The 23,285-nt window shown below is 35.2% G+C and overlaps 1 protein-coding gene across 2 annotated transcripts in view; it reads left to right on the top strand.

Moving 5' to 3' along the window:
* Positions 1 to 14,836, top strand: part of KCNH7 (potassium voltage-gated channel subfamily H member 7) — a 528,547-nt gene extending 513,711 nt beyond the window's left edge. For both annotated transcript variants that reach the window (XM_013969285.2, XM_013969283.2), the window contains 3 exons: positions 4,273 to 4,441; positions 11,649 to 11,841; positions 13,190 to 14,836. In XM_013969285.2, the coding sequence (XP_013824739.2) occupies positions 4,273 to 4,441; positions 11,649 to 11,841; positions 13,190 to 13,459 (632 nt within the window). In that variant the 3' untranslated portion in view covers positions 13,460 to 14,836. The remainder of the gene's footprint in view (positions 1 to 4,272; positions 4,442 to 11,648; positions 11,842 to 13,189) is intronic.

Genomic DNA, 23,285 nt, shown 5'->3' with positions numbered 1-23,285 from the left:
AATTGTAGCCTGCCAGGCTCCCCTGTCCATGGAATTCTCCAGGCAAGAATACTGGGGTGGGTAGCCATTCCCTTCTCCAAGGGATCTTCCTGACCCAGAGATTGAACCTGAATCTCCTGCACTGTAGCAGATTCTTTACCATCTGAGCCACTAGGGAAGCCCTCTGTATCCATTCCCACCCCCAAACCAGTTTTTATAGCATGAAAGGCCAATTCAATCAAAATACAATAAATACTAAAAAAGAGCTTCAGTTTACTGGGAATTATGAGAAAATGGGGATAAATGATAAATGGGGATAAATAAAATGTGCTTTTGATTCAACTCATTGGAACACATTTGTTTATTAGGGATACCCAAATATATGGGCTATGTTTTAGACAATATGCATGAGCTGTGTAACTGCATTCAATAGATATATCCAGATTTGATGCTAAAGGATGGAAAACTTGGGAAAACTTGTGGACTACTACATGAAAGAACAATTGGTTTAGCGTAACAGAAGCTAGATCTACAGATCTTATTATCTCACTAAGAATATGTAAGAACAGGCATGGGCAGACTGCCTGGGTTCCAGGTCCAAGTCTGTGATATGCTCTCCACATGTCTTGACAGACCCTACTAAAACTCAGTTTGAACATCTTCAAAATAGGAATAATATATTCTAACCAACTAGTCTGTTGTGATCATCAAACAAGATAATTGCATAAATTTAGTTCAGTTCAGTCGCTCAGTTGTGTCTGACTCTGCGACCCCATTAATCACAGCACACCAGGCCTCCCTGTCCATCACCAACTCCCGGAGTTCACCCAAACTCACATCCATCGAGTTGGTGATGCCATCCAGCCATCTCATCCTCCGTTGTCCCCTTCTCCTCCTGCCCCCAGTCCCTCCCAGCATCAGAGTTTTTTCCAATGAGTCAACTCTGCATGAGGTGGCCAAAGTACTGGAGTTTCGGCTTTAGCATCATTCCTTCCCCTGAAATAAAATCCCCAACTCTATTTAGTATTTTCTTACAGTTTTTACTTTCAAACACTTTAATCATTTAATATAGTCCTAGACAGATAAAAATGTAGAGATGAAGAAAGTTTAACAAAAAAAATAAAGAAACTATAACAAAAATGAGGGCAAAATAGGATGTTCCTGAACTGACAGGATACAAATTATGGCACAGTGTAAGTAAATATTACTTACCATTGTCACCATTTTTCAAAGTGACTGTATCTCATAACAAAAGTTTTATTGAACCTAGGATGTTTAGGCTTTACATTTGTCCAGAGTTACTTTCCTTATTTTATCAAATCAGCTTTTGCCATGACCCCAAGTTGAAGTAAGCTACGAATATATGCAAATGTTCTCTGGACAATCTAAAATCTTGATGAAGTGAATGAAAATAGTACCTCATTTATCACAATGGAAGAATGGAATATTAGATGTGATTACTAAATGTCCCATTTTAGTTATTTATGAAAACGGATTCTGGGAAGTGCTAAAAATAATAAAAGGTTGCATCATGGAAGTCAGAAGTTCTGAAGAACTTGCTGAACCATCCTACTGTCTTCAAAAGAGTATAACTGAGTGGGCCTGGTTTTTTTTCAAAATGCTTCTTGTTGCTTTCCTCTTGAGTTTTAAAGTCTCAAGTGACTAGTTATTAAAGATATATTTGGGAGATTTTATTCAACTTGATGATGACTCTCACTGACAATGAATTCTCATGCCCTTCATCTTATGTTTTTCCTTGCCACTTATTTTTAATTAGCTATTTTACATGCACGATAAAAGACAGTATTCTATAAAATCTGAAGTAATATCTGCAATTTTTTATTTCCAAAAATGTATAATGACATTTCTGTTCAAAAAAACAGTTGCCTTTAAAACTCATAGTTAAATATTCACGTCAATTGAAGAGGCATAATTGATGCTGCATAGAGTCAGTCAGTGTGACGCATGGTTAACCTAGATAATTAATATGACTAACCAGTGGAGAATTCTAAAACTTTATTTAATGCAAATTTCTTTCCCTAGTAATTTTTTAAGGTGAAAGATTGTGCAATTTTCAAGAATTTGAATAATGTGTAGGGTGTAACTGTAACTGTTGTGATTCAAACCACTAAACCCCCAGAGATTTTAGTTTTATCATCAATAGGAAATGCCACTTACATTTCTAGCATTTGTCCTGCTGAATCCAACAGAGAAGCACCTTTAGACAGAACTGAAAAGAAAAAAATCAAACTAAATGCACTCTGATCCTACTTAGACTGAGGTCAAAAGTTGAAAAGTGTGTACCCAGAACCAAACGAAAGTTTACTTTCTGTTCATCCATTTTCAGAAACATGTCTTGCAACTATAGCAACATTTTCCAAGGCAACCAAGTGCAGATTCTGAACTATATTTAGAAAGTATCTAAAAGGATGCTCATTTTGATTAAGACCACTAAGCAGGATCTCCCCTTTGAACTCTTTTTTTTTTCATATTGCTGTTAAAACAAGCTAATCACACATATCCAGATTTTAATAAGAATAAATTATAATCAAGGAAGGCTTTACCCAATAGTTTATGAGTATTCTTTTTTGCTAAGAGATTATCAGTTTTTTTCTTGAGCACTGAAGGAAAAATAAAATCCTACATAATTTATTGCATGTAATTCACTACTGTTATTTAAAAATCAATATCTTATATATGATTTGAGAATGAGAGAGCTATTAGGCATACGTGGAAATACTGTAAGCTTTCTCAGCACAAAACTTCTGAGTATAATATGTAACTTCCATCCTGTCAGTTTTATTGTTTTTGTTTTATTGTCTAGCAAAAGGCTAGACAGGGGAAAACACTGGCATCATCCAGCCATTTATATGAGTGTTCTATTTGTTTGGCATTACTTCTCCAAAATTGAAAACCTAGTGTACTAAAACATTATATTATTGTTTTGCATTTTAAAGTCACATGTGTGTGAATAAGAAATCATACTTTTCAGTGAAAATCTGCTGATGTATTACTTAAAAGTTCAGCCATAACATTTTTGATGTTCAGTTTCATAGGAAATTACATATTGTCACTTTAGAAAACAAAACGCCAGTTGTATCTGAATCTGGGATCCCATGGACTGTAGCCCACCAGGCTCCTCTCTCCATGGAATTCTCTAGGCAAGAGTACTGGAGTGGGTTGCCGTTTCCTCCTCCAGGGGATCTTCCTGACCCAGGGATCGAACCTAGGTCTCCTGCATTGCAGGCAGATTCTTTACCAACTGAGCTACTAAGGAAGCCCCTTCCGTAGATAAGGAAGACTTTAATTTCCTCTAAGGTCTGTTAACCATTTCAATAGCATAGGGAACCCTGACCTTATGTTTTCCTAATACCATCTTTGGATGTGCTAATCCCTTTGTTAGAGCTTCACCCAAGTGAAGCAGAAATTGTTGGCACCTCATTAGAGATTTCTATGCATTCAAAGATAAAAGTATAGTGATAGAAAAACCATGAAGAAAAGGTACAGAAATTGTGTCTGCTACCTGTGGATAGGGGGTACTTTGAAGAAACTGTAGGAAAGGAAGGGATTTCAAGAAACCCTACAAATCCTGTTCCTTGTTTCTAGAATCATTGCTAATTCTCCCCAAATAGGTTACTTTCTATCCAATTTTTTAAATAACCAAAGATATAAATTCCATAACTTTACATAACTTTTGTCAGTGTTTAATCATAAGTACTTGTCCAAAAGGAAAAACAAAAGTCTTTCTATCACAGCAAAATCACTTTTTGTTATTTCCATGTGAAAATGAAGTCAGTCTTTTTCTGCTACCAGTCCTCTGAGTGAGGAAAACATACTCCTTTCTCTCTGAAATAAACTCCCAACTCCACTAGCACTGGATTGGTGTGCCATGTGTGAGTCATGTCCAAAGAGCCTTAAAATCTTCAATGGGAGGTGAACCAGTACATACATATGGTGCTGTTTCTCCCCAGATGTAAAAGCTCAAAGTCTTTGTTCTCTTACTGGAGTTTAGGGTTGGCCATCCATGTTTCCCCTTAGCACAAAATGGAAAGGGAAATTGAACTGAAGACTCATAACCAGCTGTGTGGAAACAGGTTGGGGAGGCGGCAGTCAGGATCAGGGTGGATGGGAGTCAGCTACCTATTGGCTGCAGTTGCTCGACCAGTCCCTGAGCCGCTATGGTTCTATCTTCCAGTTAAATGTCAAGATCTCTTCCTGCTTGTATTGTGGATATCTCTGTAGCTATAAATGGGCACCCAAAGAAGCTGACATCCATTTTGCTGTTTCCCACAGATGTCACTGACACAAGAAGCTGGGAAAGAGAAAATGCTGGGACTCAGGCTGATGAGCCTAGTCCCTCAGCACTTCAGCGAGCCGCCTGGGGAGTCTCTGAAACTGAAAGCGACCTCACCTATGGAGAAGTGGAGCAAAGATTAGATTTGCTTCAGGAACAGCTTAACAGGTATAAGCAATCGCCAGGCAAAGGAATAACGTAATCCAAGCCCGTAGTGGGGTCTGGCTTTATGCTTTGTAAATAGCAAATTCATCCTGCCATCGATCTCATATACACTTTTCTTATACACTTTCTCATTTAAAATAAGACTAGAAGTTGACAGAATTATTAATGTCTTGCAAGGAGCATTTATTTAGAACACTTCACACTTTTGGCAGCATGAATCCTATTTTTTCTTTACTTGTCATAAAATCAGTATCTCATCAGCATTGCTTGCCTAAGAAACTTCCTTTTTTTAATCCTCCCAAATAATTCATATTTAGTTTGTTGACTAACACCCTTCCTCTTTCAATCCTCCTTTTTACACTTTGTGGTGGTTCCTGGTAACTTAGTTATGTGTTATGGCATTTGTTTTAATATTGACAAAATTATTTAAACATTTATTTTTTCAGCCAACTTGGCAAAAATGTGATTGAGTTGAAGTCCAGATCCCATCCATTTTCCCTCCATCTTTGATCCATGACCTTTTAAGATAAGGAATAAATTTTGGTTTTAGAAAGGATAGAACCCCTTAACCCAAATCTACGTGAGTTCCTTAAAATTAAACTGATGAATCAGATTTAAGAAAAATAGATGTATGATACTGTCTTAGTTGTGTTACATGTGGAAAGTGACCTTGATTCAAGGTATTCTCCAGGACACCACTGGGCAAGGTATTCCAATAGTCACACACGAAAAACTGCATGGATTAAACTGAGATGCTCAAATCACAGGATTTACTAAATCAACTTAAAACACACAGTGAGTGATAAGGAGAGCCAGATGGGGTAATTAACACATTTCCAATACGTACAATCCTGGTAAAAGAATCACACAACCTGAATCCTGATTTACATGACATTTATATATATATATATATATCTCTCATCAGCCTTCCCTGCTGATGGTGTGGTTCTGAGGATGAGAATTGAGATTTCCACAAAAAAAGGTCCACAGATTAAAAACTGCCCAACACCAATGACACACATTTACTCCATCACTGAGATGTAAGGTCAAATACACTTGGCCACAGTATAAGCCATACTCTGGTTTGTTACATCACATTTCTATTCTATCTTTGGAACGTCTTGCAGGTTACTAGCATGCTGTTTTTATTTAATGCATCTTATGAAGTCTGTCCATGTCTAACAAACTACTTGCTTACTCATTATCTATACTTACCACATTCTATGTGTTTTGCTTATACACATAAACTAGCTACTATGCTTACTTTTTCTTGTGTGTTGTTGATGTTGCTTGTTGTTTAATTGTTTTTTTTTAAATCTTTATGCCAGAATTGAGCAGTGTCAAATAATACAATAAACATAAAAATGTGTGTCTACACAAATATACATTACCATGAAAGATGAATTAGCAATTAAAATAGATAAAAGGAATTAGAAAACCAACTAATTTGTAAATTTAAATAAATTTATATGCCTTAATTTCAAAGAAAAGTATGACAATACTGCATGAACTGATGATATTTTTTGTATTTTTTCATGCAATTTAATCAAACTTTGAAAGTTAAAAAACTGAGACCTATATCCCATTCTCAAGTGTCAAATATCAGTCTTGTAAAATTGAAATGCATCTGAGAAAATTAAAACAGATGATCACTTACTTAGAGTCAGTAATTCCTATGTAAGGTATAAGAACTTGACATGATCATACTTATTATTGCTCAGAGAAACATATTTAGTTAATTATTACATTTCCTATCTCTCTCTTCTGTTTATACCAAGCTACATTGATCTTTTAGCCATAATATATATCAAAATACATACTGTACACACAGAACTGATAAATGACAGTGTGATTTGTGAACTTGACCTTCCTCTATTCCTGTGTATTTCTTTGTGTGTTTGGGTGTGTGTGTGTGTGTGTGTGGCTCAGTGGCTCAATCGTGTCCAGCTGTTTGCAACCCCATGGACTATAGCCCACCAGGCTCCTCTTTTCATGGAATTTTCCAGGCAAGAATACTGGAGCTGATTGCCATTTTCTATTTCATGGGATCTTCCCAACCCAGAGATAGAACCCACGTCTCTTTCATCTTCTGCATTGCAGGCAGATTCTTTACCACTGCGCCACCATGCAATATGCATTCAATTCCTGGAGTAAATGAAAAAAAAAATGACTGAATGAATGGATGAATGACAGGGACAGTGATTTCTTCAGCACAGTACTTGCACAGCACTTAACAATTGTTCAGCTTAAAGTTGTAACTCTCTTACTTAACTACTAACAGGATTACTAGGTCAAGTCATTTAAATTTCTTCAGCCTCAGTTTCCTTTTTCGACCTCTTCTGACCTGCAGTATTATTGTGAAGACTAATTAATACATGTGGAGAGTATATATGCTACAAAATGGAGTTTTTGGTTAGGCCAAACATAATTAACAATGAACTTAACTTCATTTCTATTAGTGATACTTGTTTGAGTACCTTCTTCTACTCTTCATATATTTCTGTGTTACCTAATTTGGATCTTTCTTGAAGGTGAAATTTGAGATTTTAATTTTCCCTTGTTGCCTTGTCATGGATGCCAATCATTGCTGCTGGTGTAAATCAAAGATCACTGAAAAAACACTTGCCTTTAATGTGTCCTGGAACTGAAAGTATAAATTTTAAGAGCATGTACACCTAGTTCCCATTTGGTTTGCAATCACCATTAATAGTATTACTATTAATACTAATACTAATGAGCTTCCCTGGTAGTTCAGTTGGTAAAGAACTGCCTGCAGGACCCAGGTTCAATCCCTGGGTCAGGAGAATCCCCTGGAGAAGGAAATGGCAAACCATTCCAGTATCCTTGCCTGGAAAATCCCATGGACAAAGGAGCCTGGTGTGCTGCAGTCCACGGGGTCACAAAAAGTTGGGCATGACTGAACAACTAACACACTGTTAATACTAATAGCTGTTACCATTTTATTATGTTAGTTTTAAAATTACTTTTATACAGTACTTTTTTTCACAGCCAAACTGCAACTAAATCTTTTCGACATGTCCTAGCACCTGTATGTTTTTGAACATATTTACTAAATTCTAGCTAGGTCTCAAAAACATTTTATTGTCTGATTCAACCTCTTTGGATTTAAAATCCAATATATTGCATTTTTACTGCACAGACATCTCCAAGAACCTGTTTCCTCCACTTTAGAAGGCAAAAGTTTGAAGAAGGCAGCTCAGTTTAAACTTCAGCTTTGCAGGATGAGAATCCTGGTATACTTTCTTAAGTTGGATCTACTCTGTTTAGCTTCAGCATTCTGTTCAAATGTAGCAGAACTGTAAATTTCTACCCCATTTCTTTCATCCAAATGCACATATTAAGTACACAGTGCAATAAAAACAAATATAAATAGTCTATCTTGAGTCATCCTGGCTGTTGCTGCTTTTTGCTTTAATGGCCAATTAAACTCTATATGGTGTTAAAGGTTTATATAAGAAATGTTCTTACATACTTATATATTATGCCTACGGATATACATATTTAGGGAAAATCACTAACGCTTGATCCCAAAGCCATGCTTCTCAAACTTTAATGTGCTTTCGAATCACCTGGGGATCTTGTTAAAATGTAGATTCTAAGTCTAGGTCCAGAATCCACATTCTAACAAGCTCCCAAATCTGACCACACTTTGTATAGGGAAGCCCGAGAGGATATAAAAGCTTTCAGTGCTGACTCCATCCCTTGCAGAACACTGTGCCTGGTACACTGTGAGCCTTTGATAATATGTGAATGAAAACACTCATTTTACACAGCTGTTTAGCTATGCTGATGGAGAGGAAGAAAAATAAATTTCCCTCTACCTTTCTGTGTTTCTGGCTGAGACCCCCTATAATAAAAGATTAACAAGAAAAAAAAAAAGAACATAAATGTATTAACATGTATACCTCATATACACATGGGAGATCCTCAGAGGAAAATGAGTTACTTCCTGATGTGCCTTAGAATTCAGGATTAAATATCATCTTAATAGGGAAAGGAGCTGGGGGATTTAGGTCCCTTAGAGGAGAGTAAATGATTTTTAAGATAGATGAATGATCCCTTGAAAGAACAGGTGGGAGGTATGATAGTTTGTGACAAAGTTTGTCTTGGTGTGATGCCTATTCTGTAACAAAATTCAATCTTCCCTGGTTGTTGAATCTCCCAGGGAAGGGATTTATGACAATTGAGTTCCTTCTGGAATATCTGCCTTTAGGCAGATAAGAGAAGTTCAGAGAAAGCCTCTCCCCACACTTGCTGTTCTCCAACTGCCTACAGCTCAGAAGAATCAATATGCCAAAGTGGCTTATTTTGGGGTGGCGTCTGCTGCTACCCTTCACTGGCAAAAGAAAAAGTTATAAAATTGAGCTTTTCTGTTTTAAAGACCAAGCTAGAATTTTTCAAAATTCTCTCTAATTCTTCCAGAGTAGAATAGAATTATTTAGTGTCTTCCGAACAGTCCATTCCAATTAAACTGATAGATCCTAATCATTAAACATGAAAATACAACCTATGCATAATAGAGAAATTCTTTACTAAAATTCTTTTTCTTGAATGTTTTAGTCTTCGGGGGCTGCTGTAACAAAAATACAGTAGACTGGGTGGTTTATAAACAACAGATGTTTCTCAGTTCTGGAGACTGGCGAGTCCAAGATGGAAGTGCTGGGAGATTCTGTATCTAATGAGAGCATGTTTCCTGGTTCATAGATGGCTGTCTTCTCTGTGTCACATGAGAGGAGGAAGGGAGCTCTTTGGGGCTCTGGTGTATGAGGCACTAATACCATTCATGAAGGATCTACTTTTATGACTTAATTACATCCCAAAGGCCATACCTCTTACTACCGTCACATTGTGGTTAGGATTTCACCGTTAGCATTTCAACATAAACATTCATCCATTGCAAAAGATCAGACTATCATTAATACAACTAAACTAAGTATTCATAATCACTGCGGGAAGACCTTGACCTAGAAAGAGTCTTAAGTATGATCTCAGAAAGGAAAGTAAAAAGTGGGGTATTTTTATGACTTTGGAGTTTGGGCCTTTCAGGTCAAAAAACTGAGGGATTTGGGCTAAGTTCATAACATGATAGTCCAGGATTGATGGACACAGTGACATGAGGATCTTAAAGCAAGTATCGATAAATAAAATTTGATTAAGCAAGTTATTTGCTCTCAAGATCAGTTTGCTGTCTCCAGTGACTCAATCTGTAGAATGTTCCTGAGGGAGTAAAGTTATTTATTCCCTTAGACTTATTTTTCTCAGGCAAAGTTTTCCTGAAACAAGCAACTAAGTCATGTTGATAAAGGTGGTCTACAGTCTCAGCTAAGGCATGTTGGCACAAACAGCCTCGTTCTCACCCTGCAACAGCTGCCCCACCTGCACGTGATGGCCTTCTGTTCAGGAGTCCCACTAACGGGCCGCATGCTGCTGTTGCTGAAGGCACACTTCCAATCGGTTTTCCCTTCTCAGACAGAATCTGTGATATAGAGATCCTGTTTCTTGAAGATGACTACTGTTTGACAAAGGTTTTGTAAGGCATCAAAATCATTATCATATTGTGTGATTCTCTGTTGGGTCTTTAATCTCATTTGTTGATGAAGTTTTTATTATTCCACTGTCCACCCCCAAATCCTTCTACATGTAGTGTGTAAGCTACTCCCTAAATATTAAATGCTGTTCATGATAGGATAAATTCATACAGAAATATTCACAATGAATATAGAATTTTCTTTGGGGACTCAGAGGAGAGAGAAATTAATTCTGAATAAGGTAAGATTTGGGTGTGCAGATAAATTTGTGACGTACTTTGAAGCGTGAAAGAAAGTATTGATGCTTAATAAAATAATGAGTCTTCCCTGTTTAGTTAGCGCCATAAAAATATTAGATCAAAACAATGGGTAACAAGTAGATAATAAACTAGTTGATAATTCAAATTTTGGGTGTATGGTTTTGACACCCGTAAGGTACAGTCACGTATAATTTATAGCTATTTGTTTAGAAACACTAAGCTACATGGCTATGCATACCAAATATACCAAATATAGAAAACCTGTACAAACAGTGTACAGGTTACCATGATTTTCAGAAGGAAAATTTCTAGTGTCAATATTAAACACTAGAAGAAGAATGATCTTTTCTCATGCTGTCCAGGTTTATTCTGTTCTCTCTCAAATCAAAGGCTAAGTTCTCTCCATTTTAAACTTCACAAATATAGCATGTATATAACTGGGCAAAATTAGTCTATGCTTTTAACATTTTTGGTAAAATTTACCTTTTTCTTGCATTTTCCATGGAAACAGAATGTAAGCACAAACAAGTAAAGAGTTAAAAGTTATCTCAAGAGGCATATGGTCAAAATTTTCTGTTTTATACACACAAAATTCTTTTTTAATACTGTTAACACATGCAAAGGAGAGGAATCAGATCCATTGTATTCTGTTGTTTTTTCTCTTGAATTTTAATTTAAAATGAGAATGAAATTAACAGGCCATTTGGCTACTTGTGAACTTTGGGGAAAAAATGATCAGGCTGGTATTTTGCAAGCCAGATGGGCTATAAAAGCAAGTGAACTTTTATATTTGGTCTGTTTCTAAATACCAAAGGCTCTGAACTATAGATGGGAAAGGAATTTAGCATTCGACAGTACTTAACAGTAAGGAAAGAATGTAATGAATAATATACAACACGATGTGAATAGGAGAGAGGTAACAGAAAATATTGATAATATAAATTTGAAACACATAATAAATTATCCAATTGTTGCAATTATGAAAGAAATGTGCTATAATATCTCTTTTTTAAAGAGTAAATAAAATGTTCATGAGAAACTGACCAAAACCTGACTTAAAAGCAAAGAGAATGACTGATTAAAAATAGATTCTCAATGTGTTTTCCATTTTGAAATCAATAAAGCTTAACTGTAATATAATACAATGCACACTGTGAAAATGTAGTCTTTTCATTCCGGTGTTTTTCTGTTAAGATCTTATTAAAGGAACAGGAGCAAGGATCATTATCAGAGCCATTACTGTGCAATAGCAAGCAAGCGTCTCCGTGCTCCCTCTCCTGTCCTTCTTGTTTAAAGCAAGGCCACAATTCTGTTTGGTGGTGGTGCTGCAGTTTTTTTCAAATGTTTTGCAATCCTGAACTATTTTAGGACTGTCTTCCCCCATTTCTGTCTGTCCTGCAGACTTGAATCCCAAATGACTGCAGACATCCAGACCATCCTACAGCTGCTGCAGAAGCAAACCACTGTGGTCCCACCAGCCTATAGTATGGTCACTGCCGGAGGAGAGTATCAGAGACCCACCATCCGCCTGATGAGAACCAGTCATCCGGTCGCGTCCATCAAGACAGATCGAAGTTTCAGTCCTTCCTCACAGGTGAGTATAGACAAGAGCATCTCCCGAGGGGTATTTCCAGGTACCATCTGAATCAGAATCGAATAACCTGGGCTGCTGTAGAAAATGCACGCTCTCGTTTCCATCTCTGTCTCTACTCAATTAGAACGTCTTGGAGTGAGCCCTGTAATCTCTGTTTTAAACAAGCTTCCCTCAATCCCACCCCTTCTTGCCAATTCTTTTGCTCATTTAAAGCTTGAGAACAGTGGTCCTAGAAGAGTGATCTTAAAACACTAGTTTTTTTTATTGTTATTATTTAAGAAAAAGCCTTTTCAAGAGTTAATAATCTACTTGAGTTTATAAATGGTAGATCATTGAAAACTAAAGACTACCCCTGGGTCCAAAAAATGTTTAGATAAAGGTTTGTAATTTGCTCTAGAGACACTCTTGAACAGGATCTGGGGAAGCAAGGGGCAAGAAATAGCAGCTGGCCAGACAAGACCTGAGACCAGGAGTAATCAGATAATAATCATATCTGTGCCCACCCATCACTAAGGACCTCTAAAAGTTTCTCACCTTGATGATGGTAGGAGAAATGTTAGTGTTCTTTATTTTTCCTCTGAAGTCCTGTGAGGAAGCCCTCTGATTTTGTTAATGTGAAAAGTGTAATTCCTTTGGAATTCCATTTTGGGAATCTTTCTTAATCACTTAAATACTGTGGCCAAACTGGACTTAAGAACAGCAATTTAAATAAAAATCTACAGAACAATCTTGTAAAAACTTTTTTAGAAGTTTGGGGATTGAGTGGAAAATGCTCTGGGGAATGAAACTATTTTAATAGCACAGAGTAATGTGCCTGAAGGAAAATAATGCAATCTCTCTAAAGTATGAAGGTAGACACTGATTTATCTCTAACTGGTTTTTGAATGACTGGGAAACATGTGAAATCATGCACCTTGTTTTTTGTTTTCAGTGGACTCACATGACTTTTTCTGCGAAGGGATGGTTGACTGTCCTTCCTTTTTCTTTCTCTGTGTTCCCCAATTGTACTCACCAAATGACCCACCTTTCTGATCCCAGTTACGTCGGGAATTTTGAGTTAAAACTTATCTGGAAAACTCAGTGTGAAATATTGTGTTTAAAATAATAATAACAATCTGATATGGCTTCAGAGTAAAATTAAAGATCTTGGAATGGCTGGGTAAGATTATCTAAACCAATGTCTGACCTCCAATGTCTTGACCCACCTTTGAGAGGGAAAGACTGGTTAAGACCACTAATCAAATAAAGATTTATGGGAGAAGTAAGCATGTTGAGATTTCATGGTGTCATTTAGAAATATGTCCAAATGAATTATAAAAATGTGTTTTCGTCTCTTTTCTTTCATCAGTGTCCTGAATTTCTAGACCTTGAAAAATCTAAACTTAAATCCAAAGAATCCCTCTCAAGTGGAGTGCGTCTGAACACCGCTTCGGAAGACAACTTGACTTCACTTTTAAAACAAGACAGTGATCTCTCTTTAGAGCTTCACCCCCCAAGGCAAAGGAAAACTTGCCTTCATCCAATTAGGCATCCCTCTTTGACAGATTCATCCCTAAGCACTGTAGGAGTCTTGGGTCTTCATAGGCATGTTTCTGATCCTGGTCTTCCGGGGAAATAATCATTTTGTACTGTTTATTCCACATACAATGTAAGTGCTTTTAATGGCTGTTTTCCTTTTTGTATTTAAATCCTCTCTACTTGACTCAGGGGCTCACAAGTTACCATTATATGCAAAAGTACTGTATATTTTCCTAAATTGACGCTTGTAAGGTAAAATTGAGCAGTTAGGATGTAAATATATATACGAACTCTTCTGTTCCAAATGTTAAAACTGCCAGCATCTCAAGGCACCTTACTTTTTATTTTTATTTTTTGAATCATGTGCATGTTAGGAAACTCCAATTTCTCTTGCATGGAGACTCCTATTTATTGCTTTTACTAAACCAGTACTTTGCTATGAAAATGCCTTCCAAGCAGGAAAGCAGAGGATAAAATTGTTCATGGATGCAACTCAGATGATCCTCAACTCATGGAAGTTCAAGGGGGCGAAAGGAAACCTGGTCACTTTTGAGAACAGATATCCTTCTGGATTGAGATGTTTATAATTACATTCATTCTAGCACACTGAAAAAAAAATACAGTTTTAGAGTTATAAATTTCTGACAGTATAGGAAACCATTTCCAAATACATGAATATAGGCCAGCTTTAATGAGGACAAAAAGGCCTTTCTATTTAAAATTCTTTCTCCAACTGTATTCACAACTGTATTCACAAATTCTCTAAAATATTTTCCATTGGCACATTTCCTTAAGTGCTTAGAAACAAGTTTCTCTAATTTTTATTTTCTTTTTTGTTGGTGGGTGGTGTTGGAAGGGAGTCATCTTAAGAACTGCTGAAGTGCTACAGACACAACTAATATCAACAGCTTTCTTCTGACTCACATTGTAGGGCAATACTGAATTTGATCAGTAAGACTTTTGATCAAATTAGCACACATTGTTTTCTTTCCAAAAACGGTGCAATTTTAGTGGATTTATGTGGTGAAAGTTGCTTCCATTAAGGGTATGTTGTTCTGTGACTTTCTAATTCCAGCTATAGAAAAACAGTATGCATTCACCTATCTATAAAGAGAATGGACAAACCAGCAGAAAAAGAAGTTCAATTTTATTTGGTTATTCAAACACATTTACTAATCAAAGAGTAACTGAAAATCTATTACATGTGAATCGGGCTGAATATATATTGATTCAAAATATCAGAATATATGATGGAATATATTTTAATGTATTCAACTGTTAGAATATTTTGGGAGAGTGGTGACATACGCCTCTCGTAAAATCAGCATACAGATAAGTTGCAGGTTAATTTAAGATTCTGATTAGCCAAATTCCAGTTAAGACGTTTTATTTTTCAATTGATTTGAATACAACTTTAAATTTATTATGGACTGGTTCATTGTACACTTTCCTTCTGAACAAAATTTCAAAACTTTTGAAAGTTTCTTCGTCTTTTACTAAGTTTTACACTTACATATATTTTTAAAGAAACACTGTACCTGTGTATATTATTAAATGGATTTATTTCTGTCCCTCTATGATAGAAATATAATCTATTGATTTACTTTTACCTTTGGCTAGTATATTAGTTTCAAATACAAGCAACTTATTTAAATTTACAAAAACTTTGCACTATTTAAAATATAATTAAAGTGACCTTAAATTGCTCCCTATATATTGTTTAATGGTCACATAAATTGATAATCTGTGTGGAAGGCAATCTGTAGGCATAGGCATATTTTATCCCTGCTTAGGTTTTGAAAATAAAAATATAAGCAATCAAATACACATAACAGAGTGTGTACACAGACCAGTCAATTCAATAAAAGTATAATAATTTTAGCCAGATTTCCAAATTGCTGGGTGTTATGCAGATAGAAATTTAGGGGCTAACTGATGATTTCCTTTCCTCACTCAACAAACTTTTATGGGTGTCTAGCAGAGGAGAAAGAGAAATGGCCAACTGATTCAGTGGACAACTTAGGGATTTTGTTTCTGTATGTAGGCAGATTTTTGCAGCTGCAACAAATTTCAGGATTGTCAGTCTAAGCTCCAGGGAAGTTCAGATTGAATTCACTAGAGAATGTTCATTTGTAGAGAATATCTGGCAGGTGAGGAATTCAGATCTGATTGTTTGATTAATTAATGCTTCAGCTTCAACATTTGGTATGACATACATAAAATTCAGCCTCCCACATAAAGCTTCTATACTTCTTTATAAAAACTAAGCGTAAAGGAATATGAAGATGGGAAGTGGTGTGTAAGCATCCAGCTTGTTTAAATTCTAGTATAACATGAACATTTTTTCTTTGTAATTCCTCAACATAAAAGAATTTCTTGATATTAAAATCCAAGTCTCAGAGGGTGGGACAGGATTAGGAAGGTCCATTCCTACAGGATATTAGCTTTTTAGCCCAAGCAATATAAAGATATGGTGAGTCAAGTATAGACATCAAAAGACTTAACATTGAATTAAACCAAAGCAGTTGTCTTAATTTACAAAATTCATCCTCTTGTCCTAGCCAAATATCTAATCCCTAAAGTCACTGTCACTTTCCCCATTCACAGTCTGATCCCTCCATCGTGGGATCCTGCTGAGAGCCAGGTTAACTACTGTAGCCAATAATGGTGGTATAGCAACTGCTCTCCTTCTAGGTGATTAGAAGCATTAACATAACACCTTTTGGCTTTCACCTAAAAATAATATTACCTGGTCTCCAAGTCTAAATAAAATGGCATCTTAATCTAAAATTTTATCTGGGTTAGATGTTATTAATTGCTGAGCATCAATTTGAAAGACTTACCAGTCTACCCTGTAGGGGAGTCCCATACTCTTAATTAGTTGAGAAGAAAACCAGGAATGAAAACTGCAGAAAGCATATTCTTACAGGGTTTTAAAATAACCACTCATTCAACATATATGGAAGGAAGGGTTACATCTGGGACAGCTTAGCTTCTTAAGTCCATTATAATAGGTTGGTCATTAGAGCTAACTCTGATGACCTTACTGACTCTTCCAGTAAGAAGATAAGGAAACTGAGTTAAGGCAGAAAAGCATTTGGTGTCAGGTTTAATGTGTGTAGGGCTTCCCTGATGGCTCAGATGGCAAAGGGTCTGCCTGCAATGCGGGAGATCCGGGTTCAGTCCCTGGGTCGGGAAGATCCCCTGGCGAAGGAAATGGCAAACCACTCTAGTACTCTTGCCTGGAAAATTTCCATGGACCGAGGAGGCTGGTAGGCTACAGCCCACAGGGTCACAAAGAGCCGGACACAACTGAGCGGCTTCACTTTCTTTTCTCTCTTTCTTATTGTATATATGACTGCTGCTCTCGGTCCTTCTGGAGGTTGATCATTAACAATGGTTCTTAAATGCCTAAAAGAACAAGGTCCTTATCCAAATGCTATTGTAAAATCCTATCATATGTTATCTAAGGATAAAATTTATCACTTGAAATGCCTATCTAAAATAGGAATTATTAACAATAGTATATTCTTCTGAATGCTTTTTACGGTCAAAAAAGAAATCTGGTAGAACTAATTACTAAAAGTGAATTGGAGTTTTTCAAATGCTTATCCATGGTTAAAAACCCAAAGTAGAGCAGTTGTTTAAGTAGATTTCTAATTGTAAATCAAAATTCTTTTAAATTACAAAAATGTTAAATGTTACTAAATTTCAAATTGGTTTTGCTGTACAACCAATGTGTGTATCAAGTGAGTTCAAAGAGGCACCTAGAAGACAAGATGAGGATGTCATCGGGAGTGGCCCTTGAATTAGCAGCAGTAGCTCCAACCACCTGGGAACCTGTTAGGAATGTCTATTCTTGGACCCCACCCATTCTGTTACATCAGAAACTTTGGTGGGAAGTGAGGCCAGTAGTCCTGTTATAACAAGCCCTCCTCCATATGATCTTCATGCACATGAAAACTTAGAATCACTCACGTAGTGCTCTGCAGTTAGACCAACTTGGGTCTCAGCACGAGTTCTTTCATTAATAGCTATGTGACCCTAAGCAAATTAATTAACCCTTCTGAGTCTTTTTCCAGAGATAATGGTACCTGCCCTGAAAACACGTGAGGAGGAAATAAGATAACATGTAGGCGAGTGCCTGGCACATAGTAGGTGCTCAAAAATGCTAGATTCTTTGGCTCTCATCCAGGAACATAACATTAAAAGCAATCAGGAAAATAAACAATTTTCCACAATTTAGCTTTTGCACAATGTGCAACGTCTCCAACTAAATGGCTGGAACCGACTAAAGCTTTTGTTTCAGAAAAATGCCAAGTGTAGCTATTGTTTTCTTTCTTCTGATTGTAGTTTGCACTGTTAGGTTTATAGCTTTAAAGTGATACTATTTACAGTAATAATTGTGAGAGTATGAATCTCATGGTTACAAACATATCTACTTTGAATGGATGTTAAATGCCAAGTGTGCAAAAATGGTCTGTTGAATTCAGTACAACTAGTATGTATTTCATGAAACTGGCTCCCTAATGAAGCCTCTTTTGATCCATCATATAATTCCCTAATGGTTATTTAAAAATAGTTTTCAAAATACAATTTTGAAAGAATGTGTTTTTCCAGAAAAAAGAAGTTCACGGTCTTAACGGTTCTTCTCATACACCGAGGCCCACTCCCTCATGGCACAGATACATTGTACAGAACGAGCCTGCTAAACTCTAGTGTGGAATAGGAGTGATGGCTAGAGGCTCAGTGTGGTAAACCTGAACTCAAATCCTACCTCCTCTACTCACTGTCAAGGCAAACTCCCAGTGAGCTCCAGTATCCAAAACTATAAAAATGAGATAACATCTTAAGTACCTCAAAGGGGTGTTAAGGAGTCTCTGAAATATATTTGTGGAAGTGCTTTGGAAACCACAAGGTACAATAAAACTATAAGACTTAATGCATCACCACAAAGACGGCGGTATTCGGGTACCAGTGCCGCAGAACTGCTTTTGTCTTCTAAAACCTTCTAGTGCCCTTTCCCTTGCCTGACACTACCTGAATTTAACCTCATGACAAAAATCTATAAGGTGATTCTCACGCAACTCGCAAAGATCCATCTGCTCAGAAAAGGAGAAAGCCAGCATTAGGAAGCTTCCTCTGCCATAACACCCCAATGCGTGCATGCGTACCCCAATACTTGTCCAATATTACTTTTGTCCAAGATCCATAAAATTATTAATATATCTACATTGCCATTGTTTTCTGGATATGCAATGGCTTCCCCTTGTCCCTCTTACTTACGTGTTCTCCTTTAAAGTTGTTTTCTTGTGGTTCTCATTAACTTATTATGAAATGATTTCAACCTTTTAAAAACTAAAAGGGTAGCCTTTTAAAATGCTTTATAAAGTATTAGGTATTGTGATTGATCAGTGCCCAAGCTTATAACAATTCATTACATGCTTTTGTGATACAAATACACTGTAAGAATATGCTATATAGTAAAGAAATCCAAAGGAAGACATGAATTTTTTTTTTTTTATGTCAAGATCCTTTATTCCTTTTTTAAAAACTGGTCACAACACTAAGCTTCTGGGCCATATGAATTCTTAATAATTGACAGCATGAAAAAGAAATTATTATGACTTATTTATATAAACTACTAAGTAGGGGTTGAGAGAGATAAGTTATTTAAAAGTAACACATTATTACTATGAGTAGAATAACACATCTATAGAAATGCAATGTTTAGAACAATTGACCAATTTTATTGTTCTACTAATCATCACTCAACTTTCAAATGAGAATTCCAGGAATACTACAGAAATGCTCCCAACAAAATATTTTTATTTTGAGAAGTGGCAATAGTAATATGGTTACTCTTGAAAAGCTAATTTTAATATGAAAACTCAGATGCATTCCTGAATTGCAATCATAACATCTGCGACTTAATTTATGTTTTAAGAGAAAAAAAATAATTTAGCACAACTGTGGTTTTAAAGCACTATATGTTTAATCTGTATTCTTTGTACTTCCACTGTCTGTTATTTTAATGCTGTTTTTGAGTTGAAAATAATCAAATAATTACAACTGCTAGCATTTAACCTGTATTTTTAAATACTGACAATATATTGAGTATTTGAGAAAATCCCACATAATTCTATCATTTTTGTGTTATTCAGAGTACAATTCAAAGATCTGTAATCTTATAATTAACTGCTTTACATAGTTTCATCAAAATGGCCCTATAATTAAAATAGCATTGAAATATGATACTCTCCTAACAAATACTAAGGAAATAGATAAAAATATTGGGGAATCCCTAGTTTTTAATCTGGGCACCCGCCAAATTTAAAGGCAAATTACCTATTTTTAGCTGAAATTTATGTTCTATAATTTTGGTAGGAATATGTATACAAGAATGTTTGCTGTTTAAATAATACATTTCAAACAGTAATGTGTGTAATTACTGGAAAATGTCAGTCATCTGATACAAAGAAGCTTGCTCACGTCAGTTAAGTAGTAAGTACCTTGGAATGCTTTAAACATAATGAAACAATCTACCAAAACACATATATTTCCTAGTCTTTATGCACATAATGTAGCATGAAATCATGATGCTTTTGAAATACTCTGTGCAGAAATATTTATTTTTTAGCAAATATTTTCTTCAGATTGGTATGTGATATTGACAATGTAATCTACTTGCACAACTAGTTTTGCAATAACCATCCACAAATAACTGTAAATAAGAAAACTGTAAATTTCATGTAAAAATGGCTGCAAAATTTTGGTAGCTAAAAGTGTACAAGTTGTATTGAAATATAGTATATATACATAATTTAAGAATGAAGCATATAATTTCTGATCTATTTATACATGAAAATTCAAGAATTTGTAAAAGATATTATTTTGGGGAAAAAGAAAGTAAATCTCATTAGCTACTTAGGATACTTTTATTAGGGAAGCCAACTCTTTCCAACATTTTACTAGATACAGAGATAGATACAGGCATGGTGGTGCTGATATATTTCACAAAATCACATAACTGTTAACAGTGCTACAGTTTTACTGAGTTCCACTGGGGCGCTAGTAAGCTGGACTGAGTGGTAAAAGCATTAAATTTCAAAATAAACAAACGACAACCCTTCACTTTTTGCCTCTCAGAAAACAATAGTAATTTACTAAAACACTTACTGTTTATTTAAACTTTCCGATGACTAATCAGGCTTTAACTTACATGAGATAAATTTTTTATAATGTATGTTTGATACATATTTTTCATCTAGGATGAAAATACTGGGATATGATTGTCATTTGCCTATGTTTCATACATTTTTAATTCTTCCCCTAGAATCACTTATCTATTATTTTTTAAAAAATCAAACTATCTTTAAAGAAAACTTTTAAATAAAACCGATTGATCATAACACGGCATGTTCTTAGCTAAGGACTGTTTAGTCTGTTTAGGGTTGAAATTACCCACTATTCACTTTTAAGGTTTAAAAAACCAAGAGAACATTGCCCTATTTGATAAATAAAAAACCAAACCAAATACAGAGTAGCAGAAAGCACTGTACTATCTAGAAGTGAAGCTGATTAAAAAATAAGAATCAAAGTATGAAAAAACAAAATATTTTTTAAAAGATTCTCTTGCCTTAAGGTAAATGTAGGGGTAATGCATTTAGATAGCTTTGGGAAATTAAATACAGATTCTCAAGTTCAGTTAACCCTAAAGTCTTTTTAAAATGGCCTATAATTTTCCAAAGAATATGGATCTTTAATTAGTATGTTTCTGGACTATCCATATTAGCAATGTTCAGGTTATCCTTTGCAATTTCAGTAATCATAACAATATAAAATGTGATTAAATACAGTCAACTAAAATGCAAATAACTGTATCTCTAAAGTACATATTTGTGTCTTCACGCTTTTGGGAAAAGGTTCTGTCTCCCCCTTCATGCAAGGGCACATACGTAGATACATACACATACACTTCTTCTTCAGTATCAGAAGAAGGGGTACTGATTCCTGGCATACTTGTCTCTGAATATAGCTATTAAATATGACCTAGACCAATTCTTCTCACTCCTGTAAGATTTCCAAACTGCCACCATCTCTGACATTGCAGAAAGGGCACACCTAAAGACCTAAGCAGGACACAGGCAAGGAGCCTGCTGCTCCGCTCACAGTAGGGCACACCACAGCAATGTAGAATTGCCGCCAGTGTCTACTTACTATGTATTCAGATATAGAAGCACATCTGAAATTTGAATGCTCAAAAAGTAATACACAAAGCTGCTTATTACCAAGCTACATGGGGAAAAGGAATGTTAAGTAATATAAGGTTCTTGTCTTTACTATGCTTTTTAAAATAAGTAGACATGGCAAAAAACAAAAGCTCAAGTTTCCCAGGATTCAAATAATGATCTGATAGTGAGACAGAGAAATTTTTCTTAACTTTCCCAGTTTTCTGCAAAGTAGTTTTGTGCTCGGAACTCCACATTACAGGACTATTTGAATTCAATAAAGACATATGTAATTTTATGACCTTATTCTAGACTATAAATTATTTGAACAGTATTCATTTAAAAGCCCTGCCTGTATTCATCACTATAACACAAATTCTAAATATTTTTCTTTGTATCATCTAGTATTATGAAATCAAGACAGACTCTTAGATGATACCTTAGCATTCATTATACATTTATTTTAAAATGCTCAATTTGCTATGAAAATTATTTGTGACCAACAAAAATGTGATACTATAATATGTTTCAAAGTAATAAAACACTACTTTAAAATGGTTGCATTTTAAAGTTTAAGAGAAAAGAAGAATATACTAACCTGAAAAATGTATTGAATTTTACTCACTAGATTTAATTTACCAGATTTTAACAAATTTACTCCTATTAATTTCCCAGAAAACTGCTACAAAAAAACATATCATTTATGTCTGTCAAACATAAAAGGACAAAGAAAAGCACACTTCTGACATATAGTATTTGTTTGTTCAGTTTTGTAATGCCGTAACAGTGACCTTGATTTATATATTTTACTTAAATCATCACAATTTATATTTTCAATTACACAGATTTTATCTACATTAATAAATTTTACTCTCTTCCAGGGTAAATGCCTTCTCTGGAAATAAACATATCTCTTGACATTTTGCTATTACATTTTGTTTCTGAATGCATGCTTGATAGCTCAAATGAGCACAGTCCTTGAAATTACACTTGAAAGTGGACCAAATTAAGATTCCAATAGTATTGATTACCCTCTGATGTAATTTAAAATGTGTAAACTGCCACTCAAAATAGAAGTGCAATACCTGACATTTAATCATTTGGCAGTCTTTGAAGCATAGGTGAATACTGCACTGTTACTTGAACTGAAGTATCTCTTAATATATATGTTACAGATTTTGTATGATGCAAAACTTTACAGCAAGCTATTTGAATGTTTATTAAAAAAAATTCTCAAAATGACATGGAAACATGTTTATTGTATAAATAAAAGCACTTAGACATTAAGAGTGTACATGATTTAATAATTTACATCATCATAAGAAAACTGGGGCATGAGTTAATTAGTACAAACTACCACACTACATTCACATTCATTATAAAACGATTTAATTTTTACCTTAGTAATAGATTCTGTTTACATTATTTTAAAAGCATTAAAAATATGAATTGCATTTTAGCAGAAAAATCCTGGTAATGTATTGTCTATGGCTAATGTTTATATAAGATTTTCTAATGTGTGCAGATTAGAAAACCAAGCACTAGAAAAATATGTAATTGTCCTGAAGGCCAAAATGACCCTAGTGTTTGAAATAATGTTAATCCGGGAATTTGCAAGGAAAGTGATGATTTTGCAAATCTTATTTCTAGATTTACGTTCTCATTAGTATAAGAAAATTTGAAAAGAGGCTAAAT

Source organism: Capra hircus, chromosome 2, assembly GCF_001704415.2.
Source record: "Capra hircus breed San Clemente chromosome 2, ASM170441v1, whole genome shotgun sequence".
In the NCBI taxonomy this organism is placed as follows: domain Eukaryota; kingdom Metazoa; phylum Chordata; class Mammalia; order Artiodactyla; family Bovidae; genus Capra; species Capra hircus.
Note: the sequence above shows the minus strand (reverse complement) of the source record. Positions and strands in the feature narration are given on the sequence as shown.